Below are 24496 nucleotides of genomic sequence, written 5' to 3'. Positions count from 1 at the left end.
AAACGTTCTTTTTTATATTTAGGGCAACCTGTATACCAGTGGATGTATCAGAGCCATTCCGCATTTTATTAAAGTGCAATAACGGTTTTATTATTAGAGAGATTCGCATTTATATTTTTATTGAAAATCACGCAAGATTCGAACCATCCATCAGGAGGCAGCCGTTACTCACGCGCTCTTTCATTACGTTCTGCTATTTTCTGGACGTGTGGGACGATTGGTCAGGAGAGGCGGGGTTAACGGAATGGACCAATGAGAATCCGTTATACAGTTTACGTATGAGGAAGTTAAACGGCAGCTCCTCTGGCGGGAGTTTCAGTTGCTGTAGAGAAAGAAGATTTCCGTCTCTGTGGATGCGATAGGAACGAACTAATAAACACAGGAAAGGTAATGTTCGTGTTATGGGATCTGTAACAAATAATTTATGCACAACAGTAGTGTTTGTAGACGTTTAAATCACTTTAAGCTTGAAAACACGAGTGTTTAGCTCTGTGGTTGTACGGTATAGCTTTTCTGAACAGCAACATAATATAGAAATAAACAAGTAAGATAACTTCAGTTAAATACTTGTTAATGTGTAATTCTACATAACCTAACCAATAGCACTGAGGAGTATGATTATTTTGTTTGTGTTGTTATCATCCTGTATGTAACACACACCGAGTTGTCTAGTTATACACTATATTGCCAAAAGTTTTGGGACACCCCTCCATATCATTTTTTTCAGGGGTGGGTCTTGGTCCCTTAATTCCAGTGAAAGGAACTCCTAATGCTTCAGGATACCGAAACATTTTGGACAATTTCATGCTCCCAACTTTGTGGGAACAGTTTGGGGATGACCCCTTCCTGTTCCAACATGACTGCGCACAAAGCAAGGTCCATAAAGACATGGAACATCTTTGGGATTAATTAGAGCGGAGACTTTGAGCCTTTCCAAGCAAGGTCCATGAAAATGTGGATGAATGAGTTTGGTGTGGAGGAACCTGACTGGCCTGTACAGAGTCCTGACCTCAACCTGATAGAACACCTTTGCGATGATTTATAGATAGATAGATAGATAGATAGATAGATAGATAGATAGATAGATAGATAGATAGATAGATACATAGATACATACATACTTTATTCATCCCAAAGCGAGCCAGACCTTTTCATCCAGCATCAGTGCCTGACCTCGCAAATATGCTTCTAATGGAATGGTCAAAAATTCCCATAATCACACTCTTAAGCCTTGTGGAAAGCCTTCCCAGAAGATTTGAAGCTGTTTTAGCTGCAAAGGGAGGGCTAACTCCATATTACATTCATGTGCATGTAAAGGCAGACGTCCCAGTTTTGGAATGGCTCAGAGTCTCTGCTCTAATTCATCCCAAAGATGTTCCATGTCTTTATGGACCTTGCTTTGTGCACTGGTGCGCAGTCATGTTGAACATGAAGGGGTCATCCCCAAACTGTTCCCACAAAGTTGGGAGCATGAAAATGTCCAAAATATCTTGGTATACTGAAGTATTAAGAGTTCCTTTCACTGGAACTAAGAGGCCAAGACCCACCCCTGAAAAACAACACCTGAATTCAATGATTTGGAGGATTATCCCAAAACATTTGGCAATATAGTGTATGTCACTCGTTTAGGGACACAAATATGAATTTGCCAACATAGAATTATGTCACACTCTGAATGTCACCCCTATTATATTCCTACATTACACAGGGAATAAAATTTTTCGTGCATTATACTGTACTTTAATTGCTGCTTTTGTATTTCATATTATCAGTGTACAATGACATGTTGGAGAACTTTGATGCTACATCAGTTATTATATTATAACAATTATTTCAATATGTTCACAGAGCGTAATATACATTTAATATGAAAGCAGCTATTGACAAGATTTTGTCCTTATCGGAGGGAGATGGTTTAAAGGAGCTTCAGCATCACCTCACTTCTCTGTCTGATGATCAGGTGTGTGTTTGAAAAATCATGTAGAAAAACTAGATAAGAATCTTGGAAAAGTGCAAGTTACTTGTGATTATATTGCTGCGCTGAAATGTTGCACTGATTTATCTCAATGAACAAGGGGCAGAGAGGAGCTTTTTCAGCTTTTCCGTAATACATTGTTGAGTGTGAAAATGCAAAGGAATTGTTTACCTATTTAGTTATAATTTATTTTTAGATTTTGCTGTTAATTTTCCTTTAAATAGTGTTGTGTATTGCATTATTTAATATTTAATATTTTGGAAATGGAAATGTGTACCACTTTCCGAATCCTGTGATTGATTTACATGAATAATGAAGCTTTGCAAAGTAATTGGATTTTTTTGGGACATAACAGAAATTAGTGTATATAATTTTAAGATCACCTTTTCTGCAGTTGACTGCACTGATCACAAATGCTGCCCTGAAAGGAAAGGATACAGTGGCCTTGATCAAAGCTATATTCAAAGGTAATTTGCATAACACCCACTTTGACATGCATTGCTTTTCCTAAAAATTAACCATTGTTTCCATGTACGTCTCATTTAAGGCTCACCAGGGAGTAGTTCAGATGGGGCCAGTCGCAGGCTGTGTGTATATAAACACTGCATTCCTCTCTGTGAATCGGGAGACCTGCAGACAGAAGTGGCTTCAGATATTATCGGGTTGCTAATGTTAGAGGTAAAAAAAAAAAAACAGGTCTTAAAGTTCTATTAGAGTCTTTTTTCTTTAGAAGAAAGCATTGTGTCACCATTAAGGTCTAAAATACAATCATGTCCTCATGTATGTGCTTGGAGGGAATCATTTATTTTCTTTTCCACTCTGTGTTTTAGACACATGCTCTACCTGGCCCTGCATTGGCAACATTATCATCTTTATATGTGGATACAATAAAAGGGGGTGAAATGGGTAGTGGTAAATCACTGGAGCTCTTCCCTACCATCCTCACTGCCTTGGCAGCTACAGAGACTTTAGCTTATGGCAAAGGTGTTTTTTTTTCCCCCTCACAACAAATCTCAGTGTTTTTTACTTTGTCTGTTAACATTTTGTTATATCACTCATTACCGTACTCTGTTCTGACCCCTTGTATTTAGGAGAGTTAAGTGGAGAGGAATACAAGAAGCAGCTGATCAATAGCCTTTGTTCAAGCAGGTACCAAAACGAAGTATAAGGAAATGAAATATAATGACATGTATAATGGATTGATCACAATTAGTTAAGTAGGCTCTTTTCAGTCACTATGGTCAGGCTGTGGCTAGGATGGCCTGAGCTCTCTAGTAATTACAGAAACATTTGATTAGGTTATGTGCAGAATTTACTACTCTCCTGTATACTTTAGCTGCCAGAATAAAAATAAATGCTGAAATTGTTTCCATTTTATCACCAAGGGATATCAAGTTAAAAATGATTGGGAACTATAAATGATTGGTAGCTGTCATTGCTTTTTTTTTTGAGTGTAAATTAAATGATACTGGCAGTACATATTACATATAGTTTTGCAATGTGTTTTCTTTACAGGTGGGACCCACAGTGTGTGATTCACCTTACCACCATGTTCAGGTTAGAAAGAACCCCCATTGTATTTTCCTCTGTAATGGACCTGAGTCCACATTACCATGAGGTTTTAAATTATATTAACTCTGTTTGCATTCTTTGTGCTGTGGCTGTGTACCTCTTTAACTGAATATGTTTCCTTTGTTTTTCTGTCTTTCTAAGGGATGTTCCCTTATCTCCAGAGGAGCTACAGTTTCTGATTGAGAAGGTCCTCAGGATGTTCCATAAGTTGGACCTGCAAGAGATTCCTCCTCTTATTTATCAGCTGCTGCTTCTGTCTGCGAAGGTCTGCTGATCTCACATGCCTGCCTTTCATATTAAACAGTGCACTATGTTTAAATGAGTATGTAAGGAAAAGGGGATGTCCTCAAAAGAGATGTTGCCAGGTTGAAAGAAAAAGTAAGAAAGAAAACGCACATGCTTAGGATTTAACTTATCCTACTAGTTAATGTAAGGTAATGTAAGGTAAGTGAACCTGTATTCTTTTTTTTTAAATGATTAGGAAAGTTTTGTCTGAGATTTTTCTGAGAAAATGCCTTTAGTGGAAATTGATTTGCCTTAATGATTGTCTGATAAAATAGATAGCCAAATAGATCTCTACATAAAGTTGTGTGTCTTTCTTGAGCAGGGCTGTAAAAAGCTGTTACTGGAAGGAATTATTAACTACTTTCGAGAGCAGGACCTTTGCCAGAAAGAGGAGCAGAGCAAAGGAGAGTAAGTAAGATCTTTTATACTGCATTTGTTTGTGTGTGGGTGGATTCATCTTGAAACTGCATTTTTGTGATGTTATTGTTGTTGATTTTGAGTCTATATTGTCTTTCATTGATCCAAGTATTATACCGATGCTAAATGTGTTATCAGGAATAAGGATGTTGAGGTACAGACCATCCCACAGGACCAGCTGAGACATGTGGAAGGAACTGCTATTTTGCACATTGTATTTGCAGTTCGGCTTGACCATGAGCTTGGCAGGGAGTTCCTAAAAAGCCTTAAAGTAAACATCTTTTCAAAGTTTCCATGCAATCTTTAAATTTATTCTCAAAGATTCAGTTTGTCTGTACCTAAAATGTGTGCCGGTTGCATTATTATACCCACAAACCTGGTGAGAATTAGATTCTGATCTCATCTAGAAATGCAGATGCCACAAAAAAATGTCATGTTTCATTGTATTCGTCTCTGTAGGTATCTCAGGGTCAGCCGCTGTGTCCTTTCAGCATTGCTCTGCTGCTTTCTGTGGCTCGTATTCAGCGCTACGAAGAACAAGTATGAGACCGGGCACCTTCAGGAATGATTAGCAAACACTGTATTAATGCATGTGGCTTTAATCTTTGTCTCTTATCTACTGCCTAGGTGTTTGAGTTCTTGAAAGGTGCAATCATTAAGAATTTCAAGGATGAGCAAGCACAGCAAGGTTCTAAGTTTCTGCAGGACCTACTACCCTCCTGCCACAGTATCTCTCACATGATTACGGACACAGTCAGAAACAGGTCAGCAGGAGCACATCTCGTGTCTCTTTTACTGTCCCTGTTAATACAACAGTGAAGAAATTTCTAATTGGGTTTTTTGGGATAGTGTCAGTTTATATTCTAGGTCATATGAGTGTTGGAATAGTGTTTGGCTTTTATGGTCCCAAATGTTTGCCGGTATTAAAAATGAGCGCTGCTGCTGTTTGATCTTAGACTTAAGTTAGATGAACAGATATCTTTTATCTGTTTTTATCCGTTTTAGCAAATAACACACAGATTTTAATGTCTTCTTATTTGGCTCTTTTGTCTGCAGTGTGTTTGGCTGGGATCATGTCACACAGAGCCTGGTGCAGTTAGGTTTCATCCTTATGGATTTGTTTGGACCAAAGGCTGGACCTTTTGGGAAGACCATTGAAATTCCCACTGCTACAGCTAAAACGCCTTCTCAATTAGCATGTAAACTCGGTGGGCAAGTTCTTCTAGAGTGCTTCAAGGTCAGATTTGTTATGTTTTGCTAATAAGATTGAAATTCTATTGAAAACATTTATTTTAAAAGCTAAGGTTTCCCCTTCAGATGCATGAGCCGATCAGGGGAGAAATCCTGGAGCAAGTCCTGAATCGATTAGTTACTAAGACGGCTTCACCAGTTACACATTTTATTGGTACCGTATTAAGCATCATAGTCCTCATCCAAAGATTCACAAGTAATAGAAATATGTCTACAGTGTTTTCTAATTCATAATCATTTATCTCTCTGTTCCAGACCTGCTTTCCAACATTGTGATATCTGCTCCCATGATCCTCCTGGAGTCCTCCTCAAAAGTGACAGAAACGTTTGACCAGTTATCTTACCTGCCTCTTACCACAGTGCAGGGACTACTCAAAGCAGTGCAGGTAACCTTTTTTTTTTAAAGAGCTTTGTTGTACATTAGCTACTGAGACATTTAAAATATATCCATGGCATTTGTGAGCGAGTTAACAATGCTACTTTCTATACATGGTCTGTGATGTTTCTTCTTTTCAGCCACTGCTCAAGGTCAGTATGAGCTTAAAGGATGCCCTAATTTTGGTGCTAAGGAAAGCCATGTTCTCCAGGTAATAATCTAATTTACGTTACTATTTTGAATATTTCATGGTGCATTCTATTTCTGCCATTTGGAATCTGATTGGATGCTGTTTGTATAGTATCTATACTGTTATATAGATATAAATATTTAAATATACCATAATATTTCTGAGACTTGTCATATTCAGAAGCTCTCTTACTAACTAGAGCATAATTAATACATTATTACTCTTTGTAGCCAGTTGGATGGACGAAAATCTGCTGTGGCTGGCTTCCTCTTGCTGCTGAAGAACTTCCGGGTCTTGGGAAGTTTAGCCTCCAGTCAGTCCAGCCAGGCACTGACCTCCAGCCAGGTAACCAAACTGCCAATCATTTATAGTGCTTATGACCTGCATTGCAGTTGTTGACGTCCTTCATGATTAGTACAGAAAATACAAGTGTTTCTTCAGTGGTCATTGATAGACAGCATTTCCAATATGTCAATATCTTACTTTTTCATTTCATTACGTTTCATTATGTGTTTGGTTGAATTTTGTGTATTGTGTTCCTCAGGTCCAGGCAGATATCCACTCACGTTATAATGCTGCTGCTAATGAGGCTTTCTGTCTGGAGATCCTGAGCAGCCTTCGGCGCTGTCTCAGCCAGCAGGCGGATGTGCGTCTCATGCTTTATGAGGTCAGAGTCATCTCCTTACTTCCTCTACCTTTACTTAAGTGTCTCTGATTATCTCCTGTTCTCACAGTCACTGGTAACATTCTTGATCCAGAGATGAAAAGTGTGTTTTTTTTTTTGGTTGGGCTAGTCTGTTCAGCACATCTCACAGATGCCTGATGGGATTGAGATCTGGGGAATTTGCAAGCCATGTCAACACCTTGAACTCTTTGTTTATGTTACTTAAACCATTCCTGCAGTTATTTAAATATTTATTTATTTATTTAATTTTGTTATAGGGATTCCATGATGTACTCCGACGTAACTCTCAGTTGGCCGGGTCAATCATGCAGACACTTCTGTCACAGGTGGGTGGTTGTACTTGTATGTCTATTTTTCTGACAAGTTTAATATTTATTAACTTCTCATGATTTGGCAAATATTAGATATTAAATTGTGTATCAATGTGTATTCTATAGCTGAGGCGATACTATGAGCCTGAGCAGGACCTTTTGCCACCTGTGAAGTTGGAACCATGCATAAGTGCGCAAGGAGATCAGGTCTTCCTCCAGGAGCCCCTGGTACTGTCCTCTGTATATGAAAATTAAAGAATCTTGTGAATTGTATTAATCACTGCCAAACAAACAATTAACATCATATCAATTAAAGTCTGATCTCATTGGATAGATTCAAGTTAACTGATTCTAAATTTTAATTGTCTTGACATGTTTTAAATTAGCATTGAAGCCCAACCAGTTCAACTATGAAACAACAAATATTCACAGCTAGTTTGCAACCTTTACTTACAATGTCACATCCTGAGTATTTATGGTATAATATAAAGTGGATCCATGTTCATAAGGCCTTTTCCACTGAAAAATGCAATTACTAAAAATGCTTCAATATTTCATTTGAGGTTTAATTGATTCAATTAAATTTTCACGTAAGTTTTAATGATTAAAGATATGATATAGTGTCTGTTTACTATGACTATTTCTGGAGGAAGGTGGAGGTTAACCTTTGTTCATATATTCTTTTAATGCAGTCTTATTTAGCCTTTATTTTTTTGCTTTTTTTAAGGCTCACTTGCTCTCCTGTACCATCCACTGCCTGCTGTGGTATCAGAGTGTGAGAGATCCCTCTAGAGATGAGAGCGATGACGAAGAGGAAGACGAAGAAGGGTTCCAGGATGAACTCCGTGTAATTCTGGAGAGTACAACTAGACGCATGATTAAATGTGAGCTGGAGGACTTTGAGCTGGTATGTCACAGTGCTAGTGTATACCAACAGTGTCATTTTTCGTTTATAAAGCTTTAGGAAGTGTTCCTACAGACTATTCAAACTGTGAAACTTGTCTGAGCAGCCCACAAAAAACTTCATCTTCCTCTCTCAAAGGATAAGTCTGCAGAGTTCTCCATGGCATCCAGCGTTGGGGTGAAGAATAATGTCTATGCCGTGCTGGTGATGGGAGTTTATGAGGTTCTCGTAGAATACAACTTCATCACAGGCAACTACAGGTAATCATAAGCATGTGTTTAAAAGTGTCATGGATCTTGCTAGGATGGCTCACCCCTGTTAATTTATGCTTCAGTGTCCAGTTCCACCAACACAGCCTAAGGCCTTTGGGTATGTTTATTCATTGGACTTGGGTAGCAGGGTTTCTGCAGAATAGTCTTCTTATATGAAGCATATGTTATTGTTCCATGTATTTTTGAAGCAGTGGCGCTAGTAAGACAAATTTTAGTTGTAGAAATGTGTTTGGAGCAGTTTCATAAGTCTGCTATTAGCTATGACCCAATTAAGACTAATACAATGCCTATTTTTATGTGTGTCTTGTGCAGCAAAAGCCGTTTTCAGGATGTCCTGGAGCTTTTCAATCGTTACCACAAACTGGCTGAGATCTTGAGGGAGAAGTCAGGAAAAGGCCGGACACCCTCTAGTAAAACTCCTCGCAGTCTGCTGTCTGTGGGATTTGTTTCGACACTACTGACTGCTCTCTTCCGGTATGTAGCACTAAGCACATGTTTTATTGAGTATGGTTTTGAGCTTGTCATGAATGTTAACAGGCCACTTTAAAAATGAGGAGTATACCATGGCTTGCAGATTAGATGGTGACCAAGGATATTCTCTTTAAACATGTCTGTTCCCTCATTATGGATTGTGGTGGCTCTATTCTGAACAGTTCAACACTCTGTGTTCTCCTGTGTAGAGACAGTACTCAGAGTCATGAGGAGAGCTTGTCAGTGCTGCGCTCCAGTGGAGAGTTTCTTCGCTACAGTGTAAGTGTCGCCCTGCAGAAGGTTCAACAGCTGGAGGAGACGGGCTACACGGATGGACCTGATGGCCAGAACTCTGACAAGACATTCCGCCATCTCTGTGAAATCACTAGGTCTCTTCCCATGTAAAACAAATATAATTTGAGTGGAGGGCAAGTAAGACAGACATTTTGTTAATGTTACCATCATGTCTTTTTTTTTTTCAGTGTGCTGATGTGGCGATACACCAACATCCCATCATCTGTGGACGATGCTGGGAAGAAGGACAAGAGTTACAGCGTGTCTCTGCTGTGTCTGGAGGGTTTACTGCGCATCTTTAGCACCATGCAACAACAATACCCTACCAAAGTGTCCAACTTCCTATGCTCTCTGGGTAGGTGACTTTGCAGTGAGGGAAAATATTCAATGTGATTATCCATGTTACAGTCTGCGACAGTAAATTTGTCTGAATTTGAATACTTTTTTGTGTGTAAATTTGAAGTGCACTGAAAATGATGCATATCAAATAACACTTTATTTTATATAAGGAATAGAAGCATTCCCTCTCACTGTATTTCTGGACTGACTGACAGCTTGTTCAATTGTGTAATTCAGACAGACATTAATGCTGCATCTTCTATAGTGTGAGTAATTGAAGTGTTTCTCTGTTCCTTTCAGATGTTTGCAGACAGGACGAGGAGGAGGAGGATGGTGCGCCTGAAACTGCCAGCTTGACAGAAAAGGCTGCCTTCTACATTCGGCAATTTCAGGTAGAAATTTTTTTAATGGACCAGTTAGTGTTACAGTTAGTGTATGCTGCTCAGACTTTGCATGATATAGGTTGGTAAGAGGCAAGAAAGAAACAAGGAACAAACAGTATTGCAGTTTGGACTAAATTCTTCTAATCACACACAAATTCTAAGAAAAAAGTAAAGCGCCAAATCTAACCATGTGTGTGAGAACAGCGTGCCCTGTTCAGCCAACTGAGTGGAGGAGAGGAAGACTTCAGCAGCAAAGAGGCCCAGCTGCTGGTCAGCATCCTGAGTGTACTGTCCCGCCTGCTGGAGCCCAACTCCCAACAGGTGCTCATTTACAAGTTACTTACACTTGCATGTTATTAGGTTTTTTTCCCCTGTATAGAGGCTCTTAAATTGATATTCTGTATATGCAATTCTCAGTTTCTCCAGATGGTTACATGGACAGTAAAGATTTGCAAAGAGACCAGCTTTGGTAAGCCTTGCTTATACCTCTGTGTGTGTGTGTGTGTGTGTGTATATAATAACTCATGTGGTGTAACATCTCTACTTTCCTTTCAACTGTTGGATGTGCAGGCAGATATGCTACCCCACACGGAATGAACAGAGTATTTCATGTGTCTTTAAACAAAAATAACTTTCTTCAAAATTCTGCCATTTAGGGAATTAATTTAGAAGAATCCTCAACTTTATATGATCTCAATTTGGAAGGCTTATTACTTCCCTTATTGATAATGTGATCTCTTTTTCTCTCTTGCAGAGGACATATCCTTCAATAAGGGTCTTTTGTCTCTGCTCTTCAGTCTACATGTCCTTTATAAAAGTCCTGTGTCACTGCTGTGGGAGCTCTGTCAGGACATTCACAGTCAGCTAGGGGACATAGACCAGGTACAGTATCTGTGTCTCTGCCTGTCAAACACGCACACAGAACTGGACTGAACTGGACTGATGACACACACACCCCTAAAAAAAGTACTTCAGCATTTTTTTTTACTTAACCTGTACCATCATCTGTAGCACGTGTGACTGTGACAGATGAAAGCTTTGCCACATCGATAATGGGAGGAAAACAGTACATGACTTTTTTGTGACCTAGGTGAAGATGTTGTGAGACGCAGGGATGGTGGGTTTATAGGAGAGGTGGACCAAGTTAAATCCAAGTAGAATAATATTATTTCTGTGGCTGATGTTAATGTAAACATAGAGGAAAACCATCGACTGGCAGGTCAGCACAAACGTGATGGAAAAATACAGATAGGGACCTAAAAGGGTTAAAGGGCTTGAAGCAGTGGAGAAGATTTTAAGAAGAAAAGATTTAAAACCAAATTAAAATAAACCAATCCTAACCAAAATACATAAACTGACTCAACTTAATTCAAATTAAACTAAAGAATAGTTTTACCACATTATTCTTATAAGCAACTAGTGAAAACAACTAAAGTAAAGAAGGATAGCATCCTTTCCTTAAGTTAGGGTAAAAATCTTCAGGATTTTAAGTGATTGCCAGGTAACCATCATGAACCGCACATGAACAACAACCAAATAACAAGTAATAAAAACCAATAGATGGAACATGTAGGTTCTAGAGTTATGCAAGTTAACATATAAGTAATAAAAAATGTTCTTGGTTTAAATAAATTCTGAAGTACAACTAGTAAAGCCAGGTAGATCAGCAACTAACACCTGTTAAACTACAACACGTGACACATAGGCTGTATGAAGGTCACGTCAAAACAATCCTAAAAAATAGATGAAGACCAGTAAGGTGGGGTACTTGGGCTAGAGTGTATATATACTGGGGGATTTGTGAAGGGGGTCGTACTTGACTGCATCGATTCATGGATCTGTGTATTTGAGTGCCGTTTTCAGTGATATTGTTTTAATAATGCCAGGTTGCTTCTTCTCATTCAAGCCTGGAGGAGTTCTTTGATTTCTTTGGCTTTTCCTGCATTTTTTATCTGAACTTTAAGATTTTGTAAAATATTGGTAATTGAAAAAGGCTTTAGAACCACCTTGAAATGTCCACTCAGAGAGGGGCTCTGAGTTCCGACACAGTACTGTAATTCAGTGTAAGACAAATGCTTTTTGTTTATTTTTTGCTGCAGAAGGTTTTTCTACACTCTCTTCTTGCCTGTGCTTACTGTAGTTTCACATCACATCGTGTTTACTACTGATAATGAGGTCTACTAAATGATAATGTTTTTTGTTATCCCTGTTTCTCTCTGTGCAGGATGTGGAGGTGGAGAAGCAGTCTCACTTTGCCATTGTAAGCATGAAGACAGCAGCATCCACCACAGTGAGTTCTTTAAGCTCATTTTTCACTTCATAACCAGCGATTTGTTTTTTTTTTTTTTACTGGTTTATCTACACACCTTTACAATCCCTGAGACATTAATCTGATTGATGAAATGACTCTATCTCTAGCTTTTAGTGTTGTCTCAGGTGGGGAGGGTATTGGATGAGGTGGACTGGTTGATTGCCAAGAAAAAAGGCCAGATAGCATCTGAAAGAAAAACAACAGGTGTGACCTTTTTTAAATTGGTATTAGAAATACTATGTAGTATAACTTAAAAAGGCTGTAAAATTGGTGACACACTTGGTAACGCCCTTTAATTCTTGAAGGCAAGCTGTATGTATGCACTGTGTGTGTGTGGCAGGAGGCACCTCACAGTCATCAGCCCAGCAGGACTCTGTGGAAAAAGCAGTGACTCTGCAATTGGGCACACTGCTGACAGCTCTGAATGAGCTTGTGCAAACAGCTCTGCCTCCTGGTGCCTGCACAGATGCCCTGCTGCGAGAGCTCAGCCGAACCTACGCCATTCTCACCACCCTCATCAAATACGTGAGAGCCACACCTAGCAATACACAGACTTCCCACAATAGCATTTGAATACATTACATTAAATTAATAAAACTAGAAACCCATGAATTCAGAAGCACAGTAGTGAAACAGTCAACTAACTAAGGGCTGCCAAAATAAACTGTTCTTCTTTTACCTGTCAGATGTGCTGCACGGAATGAACAGATCTTTAATGTGGCGTGAAATAAAAGAAAAATTACTAAAATTACATATCTCATAATAGATCATCTCATTCATCCTAAACATGTTCACGTGATGCCAGTTTGAGAAGCCTATTACAGCTCTTATTACTTGTGTAGTGTGATCAGTTTCTTTAAATCGGGTTTAACATTTGTGAATGCTGAACTGGAATTTCTCACATATCACACAAATGTAACATTTCCTCTTCCTGCTGTAGTATATCCAGTTGTGTGTAGCTCATCCTGGTCAACTGCCTGCTCGTCTGGAGAAATTGGTGAGGAACCCTGATTATAATAATGGATGTAAAACATAAGGGGGAGTCTAGCTTTAGAATTTATCAAAGAGCATGAGTAAAAATTTCAGTGTCTAAGCACAATGGTCCTTTCACCCACGTTTACATAATGTAAGGTGCGTGTGTGTATCTGTGTCCATAAAGGTGAAGCTATCAGGCTCTCACCTCACCCCTCAGTGCTATTCGTTCATCACATATGTACAAGTAAGTTTCTGTCTTCTTTTTGTTTGCTCAGTGTGCGGCTCGTGCTAAATGTTCATGTTACATTTATCTGGTGATTTCACTACAGAGTGGTGAGATAAATGGAGGAGTAAATGAGAAGAAGAAGAAAAGAAAAGAGGAGGAAGCAGTTGTGGCTGCCTCTGTAAGGATTTTTACTTTTCTGAAATTCCTATATTTATCTAGTACATTCTCAGCCCTTACGTAATGCTCTCTTTTAAACCATATTGCTTTAGGCTAAGGTTCTTCGTGACAGCAAACCTATACCCACTCTGATCTTCAATATTGAACAATATGAGAAGTTTCTAATTGTTCTCTCCAAGAAGTCAAAGGTAAACTGTCAAATCTTTGATACTGTTAAAAAAGAAATAACTGTAAAAGCAGAATAGGGAAATTGAAAACAATAAATACAAAAATTAACTCAGAAATGTTTAATAACTCAGGATGCTGTGTGTTCTTCAGGTTAATCTGATGCAGTATATGAAGCTGAGCACTTCTCGGGACTTTCGGATCAATACTGCCACTCTGGAAGCTGCATTACAGGAGCAGCAGCATGAGAGCCAGCAGGTTTTGGTTTACTTATGCTCTTTTACATTTACAAAGCTTTAGGCTTATTATTTAGTAGCTACGTGGAAAGCAATGCTAGATGATTAAGCTTATATTACAAGGTAATTATAAAAAAAGTGGGAATGTGGAACCATTCAGCTGGATAACCTACATTACAGGTGATGTTCATAACACAGCAGAGAGACAGCCTAATCTTAAAACAAAACACTTCAGCAGATACATCAAGATATTTCTATTATTTCTAAACTTTTCTAGGACACATCACCACTGTCAACAAATACGAGTAACAAAATAAACCCTTGTAAAGGATACTGTAACACTCTTCTTGTAAGAGTTTTGAAATACAACTAAATACAACAACTTTTGAAAGTTGAACACTTGAATTGCTGTAATAATTAAGATATTTCTCAAAACATTTACACACTGGAAAGAAACCTTTTGGTATTTAACAGCTTGATGCATGCTGAGAAACAGCTTTTCCTGTTCTTATGATCTGCTATCTTTCTTTTGTTAGACTGACACTCAAGCGTCTGTGGAGAGCCAGGCTCCCAAGAAGAAGAGAAGAAAGCAGTGAAAAAAGATATTTGCACTTTGGATTTTCCTCTGGATCCTCAGTCACCACGCTGTGCATGTTCAGCAGTTGGCCTCGTCCAGTGGTTTCTCCTGCTTTATACTGGAGAGATTAGACTATCTTCCCTTGGCCAAAGACCCTTTAGTAATCTCAAGGATCTGATAAATATCCAAGGCCTCACCTGTTTAAAAAAAATAATACATATTTAATTTTGTTCATTCACGTTAATGTTTGGTCTTATTTCCAGAAACCACTTGTAATACACTAGATGTACTTTACAATCTTTGAACACATTTTTCTAAAAAAATAAATAAAAATAATACATTTCTAAAAAAACATTCAGAAAAGAACCGGCTTCTATCAAAAGTTTTCATCTCATGCATTATGTAAAGAAACTAATATTTGAAGCTGCTTAGTTAGGGTTGGGTTAATAAATTTTGAAATGTTATAAAATGTTTGATATTTTTTGCCAATTAGTTATGATAGCAACTGTCATTTATCTATTTTTTTTTTTTAACTGGTGAGTTCAATTAGAGGCCTTACTCGAGGCCCGACAGTGGCAGCTTGGTATTTCTGAAAAACTGAATACATGACCTTTCAATGAGTGGTTCAACATCTTAACCACTGGACCTAATTTACACAGGAACAAGCACCTTTCTATGTTAGTGTGCAAGAGCAATGTAAATGTGTTAATCATACCTTGTGCTAGTCCAAATCGGCGCTCCAGTCCGGTAGGATTAGATGGAGTTACACAGTCCATATTGACCTCTTTCCGTAAGCACTTGTCAATATCTACAGCACTGAAGAAAGCCACAGACTGAGGGAGATCATTCATGCCCAGTTTATAGGCAAAAATACAGCTGTGGAGACATGGTAAGCACCTGAGTCAGTGTTCCTCCTGCCATCAGGTATACAAGAGCCTTAAATAACATGTATGAAATTTAGCTTGGACCAGATAAAAAAAAAAAATCATTATCAGTAGAAACAGTACAGTACTGACCGGGTAAGTAGGTTAGTGATTTGTAGTGCAAGTGCTGCTCTATAGCGGTCTTCACTCTTTACTAGGTAGCGCACTTCATCATGAATGCTGATACAGAAGCGGCCATCTATATCATACTCTTCCATCAACCACTTCATGGCCACCAGCATCAGGTGAAGGTAGTCCACTGCTGAACTCTGTACCACCCAGTTCACCCTGCTGGTAATGAACTAAAAATACACACTTACTAAACATACTATTTATTTTCATACGTGTGTATATATGCTCTCATTTCCCCTTACCATCAATAAAGTCTTATTTTGTCTTACACATTAGAAAGGCTTATAAAAAAAAAAAGCCTTACTTATTGCAAAACTCAGCTTGAACCTTTTTGCCTACAGAGCTGCATGTTTAGGGTTAATGTTCCTTGCATGCAGCAGAGGGCTCCAAAAATAAAAAAGCAGTCTAGTGTCAGAAATTTGTCTCTCATAAACAGCTAAATCTATTAATTAGTAAAGGGATCTTATGCTTGTGGTTTAGAAATTAAAATACCTCATCTTTGACAGCATCTGGCTCCAGGGCTCGGGAGATTCTACAGCCCAACACAGGGGTGGCTGGCTGCTTTGAGTGAGCAATGCTCTCCAGCTTGTTGAACATCTCGGATTCAGTACCTCCAGTCCACACACGTCGTCCATAAATATTCCACTTCTTTTTATTCTGAGATCTAAAAGAACAAGTAATTGCAGATATTCAGCACAAGCTATGCACATGGCATTTAATAAGAAATAAGTATGATCCATCCAGCTCAAAATCAAAGTAAGCTATGGACAAAAATAAAAGCTCTGAAATAAGTACTTAAGCTTTGTCAGCACTGGTTTTATGACACTGAGATTCTTAAGAGTAGAGGTGAGTAGAGATCTCACCTCTGGCCGAGCAGTTTTGAAATCCGCCGTAACTCTTCTCTGGACAAAGTCCCATCTTCATCCCTCTTCACATCCATACCTAGTTCCTTAATTAACCATTCTCCATCCTCTGAGAGATGATACCTGTTTCAAATTAATAATTCATTTTTCAGATAAACATGTCATTATTAAGACGGGTTTAAATAATGAAGTCAGCTGTTCGTACCTGCGCAGTCCTTTAGTGAGAGCATACATCTGACATGCTTTGCTGGCTGCCTCAGTTTGGCTGAGTCGATGGTTGAACTGCATAAGCAGGCGCTCAGCAAATGGCTGGCCAGCACCGTAGATGCGGCCATAGTTGAATACTTTAGCGTGCTCCCTGCTGATGCCCACAGCATCTGCAGTGCGGCTGTGCAGGTCTGTGCCCTGACTCTTCTTCCCCTGCAAGGTCATCCACCCAAACGCTGTGCAACCTGAAAGGCACAAATAAAACTCCTATTTGTTCAAATATACATCATGCTGAAACAAGACATCAAATATTTTTATTTTTCTTGAGTGTCAAAAAGACACAGGATATTTGACTGGTAAGTAAGGTATGGCTGGACTTTTGTCCACACTTGAGATTTGCCTACATGTTGCATGCACATGCATTTTTCTGCCAAGACATTTAAGGCTGGAGTAACAACTGGATACTAAACACCACTTAACACTGGTAGAACAAATGTCACTGCATTTTGGCCATTTACAGAAACACATACTTGTCTTTGAAATGATTAATTATTATTGCACAATTAAATTAGCACCCTGAAGTAATAAAGTCAGGTTTTTATTTTAAATCTAAAATATGGCTACTGTAAAAGTAGCTTTTCAAGTGACTGAGATGATATCAGGTTGGGCTACAGTTCTGACAAAAAGTTTCAAAACTCTCAGAAAATGCTGACCTGGGAAATCCACATCTGACAATAATAATATAACATATTGACAAATTGCTAAATTAGGCACTTGGCTTTGGCTGCCTTATATCATCTTTGGCTCAGGATGAGCAAATCAATATGGCATCTTCTCTCACCGTGCATGCCAGCAAAGTGAGATTCTCCAAGCACAGCGGCAATCCACAATTCCTGAGAGTCAACGTCTGATCCAACCAGGTGATAACCAGGAGGCACCTGAACCATAGCTTTCAGTTCACTGCCTACACGATCCCGCTGCAAAAAAACATTAAGATGCATAAACTTTCAGGGGATCATTATATAAAAGCCTCAGTTAAAGCATCATTTCCGTGTTCTTCTTCCTTCGGTGTATCGTAGCTGACTTTAGGTAAGGACACGTTAATATTGCAGTGTAGATGTCCCAGACTAAACTCCAGACAACCTTGATGTGGTTATTCAAGGGCCCTAAAAGCCTCAGGGATCTTAAATTGGTGATTGCCTCATAATTAGACTCATATTAATTTTGGGGTCATACAATATGCATGCACAAAGTTTGAATAATTTGTCATTTCATGCACTATATTTACTTCACCTGAATCTTTCCCATTTTTGACGCAAGGTCAATGAGACTATTAAGGAGAACCAGCAACTTAGCAAACCTCTCCCACTGAACAAACCTTTGTACAATTTTAGTGAAATAATAATAATAATAATTTTAAAAAGGTTTTGCAAAATAGTATTTACCATGATCCTAAAATGTATTGTATTATCACAGATATTGGACAGATTCAGTACATAATATTTATAAGAATTGACTAAATTGACTGTTTTTTGAGCAGTATATTATACTAATTTTACTAGTTCTACTAATTTTTCATTCACACTTTGATAAATATTTAAAAGATGTCTGAAACCTCTGGACCTAATGAAAGCAAAACGTAATTTTGTAGACTATTTTCATGTTCACCCTTTTGCTCTAAGCATTTTCTTCGCTGCTGTATCATTTTTTTTTTTTTTCAGATTTGCTCAACATATTCACATAGCGTTTGGTCTTTCTGGACACCCTGTAGTAGAATATATGGACAAGACTCAGCTTGACTTTTTCTTTTTTACCCGTGCATTACTGGCGGTAAGCCATGTCGGTTCCACAGCTCTGCGGGTAACTGTCCCAGCAGTAATAACCTGCGGTATAATGGCACCATATTTCCCCTCCTCACTGTAGTCCTTATGTCTGTGTAGATCAAAAAATGATTTTAGAGATGCAACCACAACATAATTACTGGACCGTACAAAACAATCCTGACATACCTGATAACAGTGCGAGGAAGTTCTCCCCTCCTTAGCCAGACAACCATCTGAGAACTACACAGCCAAAGGAAAAAAAATCAATAGTAAGTACACAATAGTCTACATCGATAATACCTGACCACAGGGAATTTCGCAAGAACGTTCCTGACAGAGCACTCTAGAGTGTACCTGATGCGTTTGTGGGCGTTTCTCCAGAATGAGATCATTTTGTTGATCTCCAGTGCACGTGCTGCATTGGTTTCTCCTCTGCCAGCTTGGAGGGTTCCATCCTCCATTTTAGACAGAAAATCTTTAGAGAAGGGGCTGCCCACATTATTCTCATTCCCATCCTGACACATAAGATCAAGGTCACTCTCCACAAGGTTACACATGCAGAGTGGGGTTTTATATAATTCATATAATAAAATTTGGAAAAGGGGTGTTTCAAGTCACCTTATGAGGAAGCTTGAAGAACCAGCATCCAGGAATGTTGACATCATTGTATGGTCCATTACCATGATGATAGGGACACTCATGATCTCCACAGTCCAGATTCTGTGATAACAAATAGACATAAACATGGGAAATGTTTACTCTCTATATTTAGAAATGACTACTTAAAATGAGAATAAAACACAGTAGATCGTTATTAAGATCCTCCTTTTCATGATGTTAACAATCTCAAGGGAAAAAGTCAGTCTTGTCATTGTAGTAAATGGAAACTGACCGAAGTCTTTTTGGCCCTCGTTGTCTTTGGCAATGTCTCATCTTCAGAAACGACCTCTAGCCGACTCAGTTCTTCCACCTAGAAGACCGCAAACACACACACACACAGCACATCTTTATTTGGAAAAAAAAAAGGTAGTGTCCAGTAGAGTTTATGATAAATCTTTGTGGTAAAGTTAATGTAAATGGTTTAATTATATGTTCCCAGGTTTAGTCCAGAGGTTACTGTCTGTCACCTCCCAAAAATATTCAGTTTATATTATAGGTATATTAGTCACTCTACACACCTCCCCTAAAAGTGAATGGAGGTGTGATGCCCACAATGGACTTGCATCTCATTTAGATTCTTACTGTTTGCCACACACTGCTGTCAGTCAGCATAAGGTCATCTGAGGGCAGACTGTCCAAACACTGGGGCTGTTCCTTCCCTTTCTGTTCACAATATTCTTTGTAGAGGTTCTCAATTGCCCTAGAGATGGCAAACACAAAAACAAATATTAACAGTAATTACATTTCAAACCCATAATACTAAAAAGCAATTAAAATTAAAAAAACATTAAAACTAAAATTGAACAGTCATTAAATAAAGTAAGAATTTTATAGTGAAATATTATAGTAAAATAATCATATGTCAAGAAATGTTATCAGTCTACAACCAAAAACATGTCCTACCAACTAAATGTTATATATTCAGCTAAAAATTATATTTAAATTGTTTTGCCCTACAAAACAATATCAAACAATTGTATTTATCTTACTAATTTGGATACACTCACAAAATTGCTGAGTAAAAAGCATAGATTGTATCATTTCATTGTACCTGTAGGGACATACAGGTCCTTCAGTGTCCTCTGTGGTCTCCAGGTTGTCTTTGCGTCCTGGGACAAGGTAGCCCCAGCCATGTTTCTCTGTATAATGCAGAGGAAAACCATCCCATGTCAAGCCCATCAGCTTGGGTGTCACTCTCATCTGTAGGCTGATCAGAGTGGCTCCAGGAGACCAGTCCTCTTCCTCCGACATCTTCACACACAGTTTCCGGTACCAGCTAAAAGACAGAAATGTCAAGAGGTTAAGAAATGGCAGGAGCAAACACAAAACGTGTTATGTCTGTACTCACGCTGGGTGTGCAGGCATGTGCTGTCTCCTCTTAGGCAGGCAGCTCACAGTACCCTTTAGCCACTCCACAAGCTCATTGTTGGGCTCCTTCATCCCTTCCTCTTCCTCTGGAGGTCCTGGATCTGCAGAGATTCATAATGCTAGTTTCAGTAAATGGTATGTAATATGAATATAGCACAATACTATTAGTGTTACTAAAAGTACAGCTTCACACAGGATCACACTAACACATATCACCAAAGAACAAAATATGAATAGCAAAAAAACAAATGGTTTAATGGTTTGCGCATATTGTACTCTATAGCTAAATATCTTACCCTCATCCCAGTCTTTCCTCAGGTTGCCAGATGCTGCTGCTGCTGCTTTTTCAGCCTCCTGTTTCGCCTTCTTTTTTTTGCTCATAGTCATTTTGTTCTGTTTAAACTGTTGAACATCCCACTCTAAGTCCCAAAGCCAAGGGTCCTCCTTGTACCTTACGTTATAAGTTATGCATGACTGTTTAGCTCATGACATTTAAGCACACATATACATATATTAATTTTTGAACACATAAAGGATCCTTTTATAAACTGTGCATAATTAAACACTTATTGGAAGCCCAACGCTGGCCAGTACCTTTCATCCTGCAGTAACTGACATGCATCATCTGCAAGAATCATCAAAGATTTTTTCATTTCCCTTTGAAGCTCCTCATACGTGTCCTGGGCATCCTCTAAATACCGGTCCCAGGTCTGATTGACCGGCAAGTAGCAAACACCCATCTCCAACATTCCTGCAAAAGTCACTGGATGAGGACACCTAAAGCAATACGTAAAGAAAAAGTTGGTTAACAGATTAAACTGTGACAGCTGATTCACGGGGAAAGATATGTGCAGAGTATATGTGGAATATCATACCTTTCCATGAAAAGGGACAGTTGTTGAATAAACACCTCATGAGTGGCCAGTACATCCATTGCACAATACTGCATCAGCTCCTACAGGCATTAAAAGGTGTAAATCAATAAAATCATATAGTATGTTTGTAAATGCATTGTTTTCTAAGAACCATTGATGGCTTTGTTTCAGAGCATGTGCACATACATCGATTAGGCATAACATTATGACCAATGATAGGCGACGTGAATAACACTGATTATCTCCTCATCATGGCACCTGTTAGTGGGTGGGATATATTAGACAGCAAGTGAACATTTTGTCCTCAGAGTCGATGTGTTAGAAGCAGGAAAAATTGGCAAGTGTAAGGATTTGAGTGAGTTTGACAAGGGCCAAATTGTGATGGCTAGACGACTGGATCAGAGCATCTCCAAAACTGCAGCTCTTGTGGGGTGTTCCCGGTCTGCAGTGATCAGTATCTATGAAAAGCAGTACAAGGAAGGAACAGTGGTTATTGGGGCGACAGGGTCATGGGTGGCCAAGGCTCATTGATGCACGTGGGGAGCGAAAGCTGGCCCGTGTGATCCGATCCAACAGACGAGCTACTGTTGCTGAAATTGCTGAAAAAGTTAATGCTGGTTCTGACAGAAAGGTGTCAGAACACACAGTGCATGATGGGTCAGGGCTGTTTTGGCAACAAAAGGAGGACCAACACAATATGTTATGCCTGGCCAGTGTATGTATAATGCTGGTTATATATAAAACATGGCTGTCTGTTCTTTTACCTGGAAATTGCTCCTAATGTCACTCATGCTCCCCTTCACAAAAATATTTCTGGCCTCTTTTTCCAGAGGATCCCCTCCAACATAGAGAGCATGGACATCAGCTAGGTTATTTATACTGCTTATGTTGACCCAGTCCCAAGAACCGATCTAGAAACAGCACACAAAAACAGATACAACATATAATAAGTGAAATAATTAATCTAAAGCATGCATCAAGCATTAATATGAATGTATATGTAAATACTTTTTTTAAGTCTTGAATATTTAAATATAAATAATTACAATTATCATTCCATCAATTAATGTGCAAGTTCAGTGCATGGTAACAAGGGCTGGTACAAGCAAAATTTAAATCTGTGTCAATTATTTGAAAGTTCACAAACCACTGGGCCCTCAGGGCGGTGTCTAAGCTTCTTCATGTGCTGCTTGACTTCATGCAGTCCTTGTTTCTTGCCATACCTGCTGGCCATCCAGAGGGACCGCTGAAAACCTGTCAGTCCTGAGATAGCCATGTGGAGGCTCAGCGTATCCAGGAAACGCATCTTGGAGCCCTGATCATAAGCAGCATAAACTGAATTATTAGATAATGAATATTTATAACCCTGCATAGATTGTAGCTGTAATCCATACATAAAGATAATCCAAAGAGATCTGGACCAAAGGGACACAGATCAAAAGGATCAGTCAAAAAAATGATGGAGATTGTGTAAAATGTGGAAATTTAGTATTTGGTACATAAAACCTACAGCAGATGTGTACCTTTATAAGGTACTGCTCTTTAATGTGCGCTCGGTCAAAGCTGACATTGTGCCCCACTACGAGTCTCTCTTGCCAGTGTCCACCTGGAGGTCTGCTGGAGTTGGCTGAGGTCTCCAGAGGAATCAGGTCTGCTAGTGTCAACTGACTGGACCAGCTGTACCGCTCCTCAATCAGCCTTTTACTGCACCACGAATACCTAGGGCATGCATTATACAATTCAAAATACAATTGTGTGCTGAATACATTAAATTACATTTTTTCAAGAAAAAAACATTTTTTTTTTAGTTTTATAGATGTACATAATACAGGTTAAAATGGAGGTGTCCAATCGTATCCTCCAAGGGGCAGTATGGTTTTCCTTTAAATCTTGCCATACCTGATATCAGCTGTTTAATCAGTTTGTCTTTTATTAAAATAGCATGTATGGGTCCTGTCTGTTTGCAATTTAAAAAAAACTGCACCCACACTTGTGCTTTTGTGGATACGATTTAAAAGACCCCCTAGTTAGATTCTACATCTCACCAAGCATTTGGAGAAACGGCCGCTGCCAGTGTAGGACAGTGGCCCTCAGCCATGCAGACTTCCACATCAAACACCAGAGCATTCTCCTCTGGAAAATCCACCTTTGTATGTTCGCCACCCGGCCCAATGTACTTAACCCAGCCCACTTCCCATGCCCACTGTGAGGGCATTTCGGGTAGTTCTGTTTGCTGCAGCTGACTGGCTGCCTCCAAATAAGGCAGGGTTTGCTTTTGTGCAAGCTTACAGAAGTGTTCATCAATGTTTTTGCCATACATATTTGGCAACTTCAGTTCCACATTACTCAACAGTGATGCTTCCTTTCCCCAGAGATTATGCATCTCCAAATGTCTGATGCTTTGCTCTATGTCCTGACTTGAGTATTCTACAGATGAGGAGCGAAAAATTTGTTCGTGCAGATTCCTGGAGAGCATCTGGATGTTGAGAGGGTTCATACGGGTCTCAGTGGAACGCTCCTGCACTTTGGGTTCACCTGCAGCTGAGCACCTTCGCCTCTGTAGAGCAGCTGAAGGGCATCGCCACCTCCTCCGAGGAGACACCAGACGGAGCATCTTTCCTCAGTATGCTTTAGGATTGTTCAGATCCTGGATGAGCAAAAACAAATAAACAAATAAACAAATAAACAAATAAATAAACAAACAAATAACAGAACCAACTGTACACATTTAAACATCACGATTAACTATTCCTAGAAGCCTTTGATCATATCTTCAAAGCAGCAACAAAAGGATAGAGTTACCGAACAGCATCAGAGTGAAAATTCACAGGATCACACTGACCATAAGCATCAACATAACAGACTTCTTTAGAGCATGCGTTGTGATCACGCTGTAAACTTCAACACGCAGTGAGTTTATATTCGCAACTATGATTCACAAATATCACCAAACTACCACGTTAATGAAAACATAGGAAATGAAACATCCTTGAATTTCTCACCAGAGTTTTAGTGACCCTAACGTGTTCAGGTCATGTTTTAACTGTAACCTGCGACTCGTGAACATTACCCAACAAGGAGTAAGAAGCCATTTTGCCTGACACTGAAACTGCTCCATTTCCTACACAGCGACACCACATGGCTAAGAGTGGTAACTATCCCTGAACATTTTGGTAAATATTAATAATAATTATTACAAACCTTTTTTTTTTTTTTTACACTGTAACAAGCTAACTAACTGCAATGTAGCATA

At 39.0% G+C, this 24496-nt stretch overlaps 2 protein-coding genes across 3 annotated transcripts; one reads left to right on the top strand and one right to left on the bottom strand.

Annotated features, from left to right (window-relative positions):
• Positions 1-243: 243 nt before the first annotated feature.
• On the top strand, positions 244-14490 carry fanci (FA complementation group I). Of its 2 annotated transcripts, XM_058408624.1 has the most exons (38): positions 244-387; positions 1849-1960; positions 2370-2442; positions 2523-2653; positions 2806-2959; positions 3067-3124; positions 3491-3532; positions 3689-3812; positions 4155-4240; positions 4388-4520; positions 4709-4789; positions 4877-5013; positions 5306-5486; positions 5567-5654; positions 5756-5886; positions 6017-6087; positions 6297-6411; positions 6611-6733; positions 7009-7077; positions 7189-7290; positions 7790-7969; positions 8105-8226; positions 8551-8712; positions 8919-9098; positions 9192-9358; positions 9643-9734; positions 9930-10046; positions 10143-10194; positions 10480-10607; positions 11950-12015; positions 12144-12240; positions 12377-12561; positions 12977-13033; positions 13196-13255; positions 13341-13415; positions 13507-13602; positions 13733-13837; positions 14352-14490. In XM_058408624.1, the coding sequence occupies exons 2-38, from the start codon at positions 1868-1870 to the stop codon at positions 14409-14411; spliced, it is 3993 nt and encodes a 1330-aa protein (XP_058264607.1). In that variant the 5' UTR covers positions 244-387; positions 1849-1867; the 3' UTR covers positions 14412-14490. The 2 variants fall into 2 exon arrangements, with proteins under 2 accessions (XP_058264607.1, XP_058264608.1); XM_058408625.1 differs by lacking the exons at positions 12977-13033; positions 13196-13255; positions 13341-13415; ... (1 more) ...; positions 13733-13837; positions 14352-14490 and having other exon boundaries at positions 12342-12555.
• Positions 13687-24374, bottom strand: polg (polymerase (DNA directed), gamma). The gene is made up of 23 exons (XM_058408627.1): positions 24246-24374; positions 23289-23890; positions 22767-22962; positions 22391-22558; positions 22008-22154; positions 21244-21323; positions 20963-21145; positions 20665-20819; positions 20349-20469; positions 20052-20276; positions 19583-19700; positions 19233-19310; positions 18959-19060; positions 18695-18855; positions 18527-18580; positions 18332-18449; positions 17359-17494; positions 16516-16762; positions 16311-16433; positions 15940-16111; positions 15409-15617; positions 15108-15268; positions 13687-14589 (listed from the first exon to the last, which is right to left on the bottom strand). The coding sequence occupies exons 2-23, from the start codon at positions 23855-23857 to the stop codon at positions 14525-14527; spliced, it is 3588 nt and encodes a 1195-aa protein (XP_058264610.1). The 5' UTR covers positions 23858-23890; positions 24246-24374; the 3' UTR covers positions 13687-14524.
• Between the last annotated feature and the right edge of the window lie 122 nt (positions 24375-24496).

This window comes from Hemibagrus wyckioides, linkage group LG14 (assembly GCF_019097595.1).
Source record: "Hemibagrus wyckioides isolate EC202008001 linkage group LG14, SWU_Hwy_1.0, whole genome shotgun sequence".
Classification (NCBI taxonomy): domain Eukaryota; kingdom Metazoa; phylum Chordata; class Actinopteri; order Siluriformes; family Bagridae; genus Hemibagrus; species Hemibagrus wyckioides.
The sequence above is the reverse complement of the archived record's forward strand: the minus strand, read 5'-3'. Positions and strand labels throughout refer to the sequence as shown.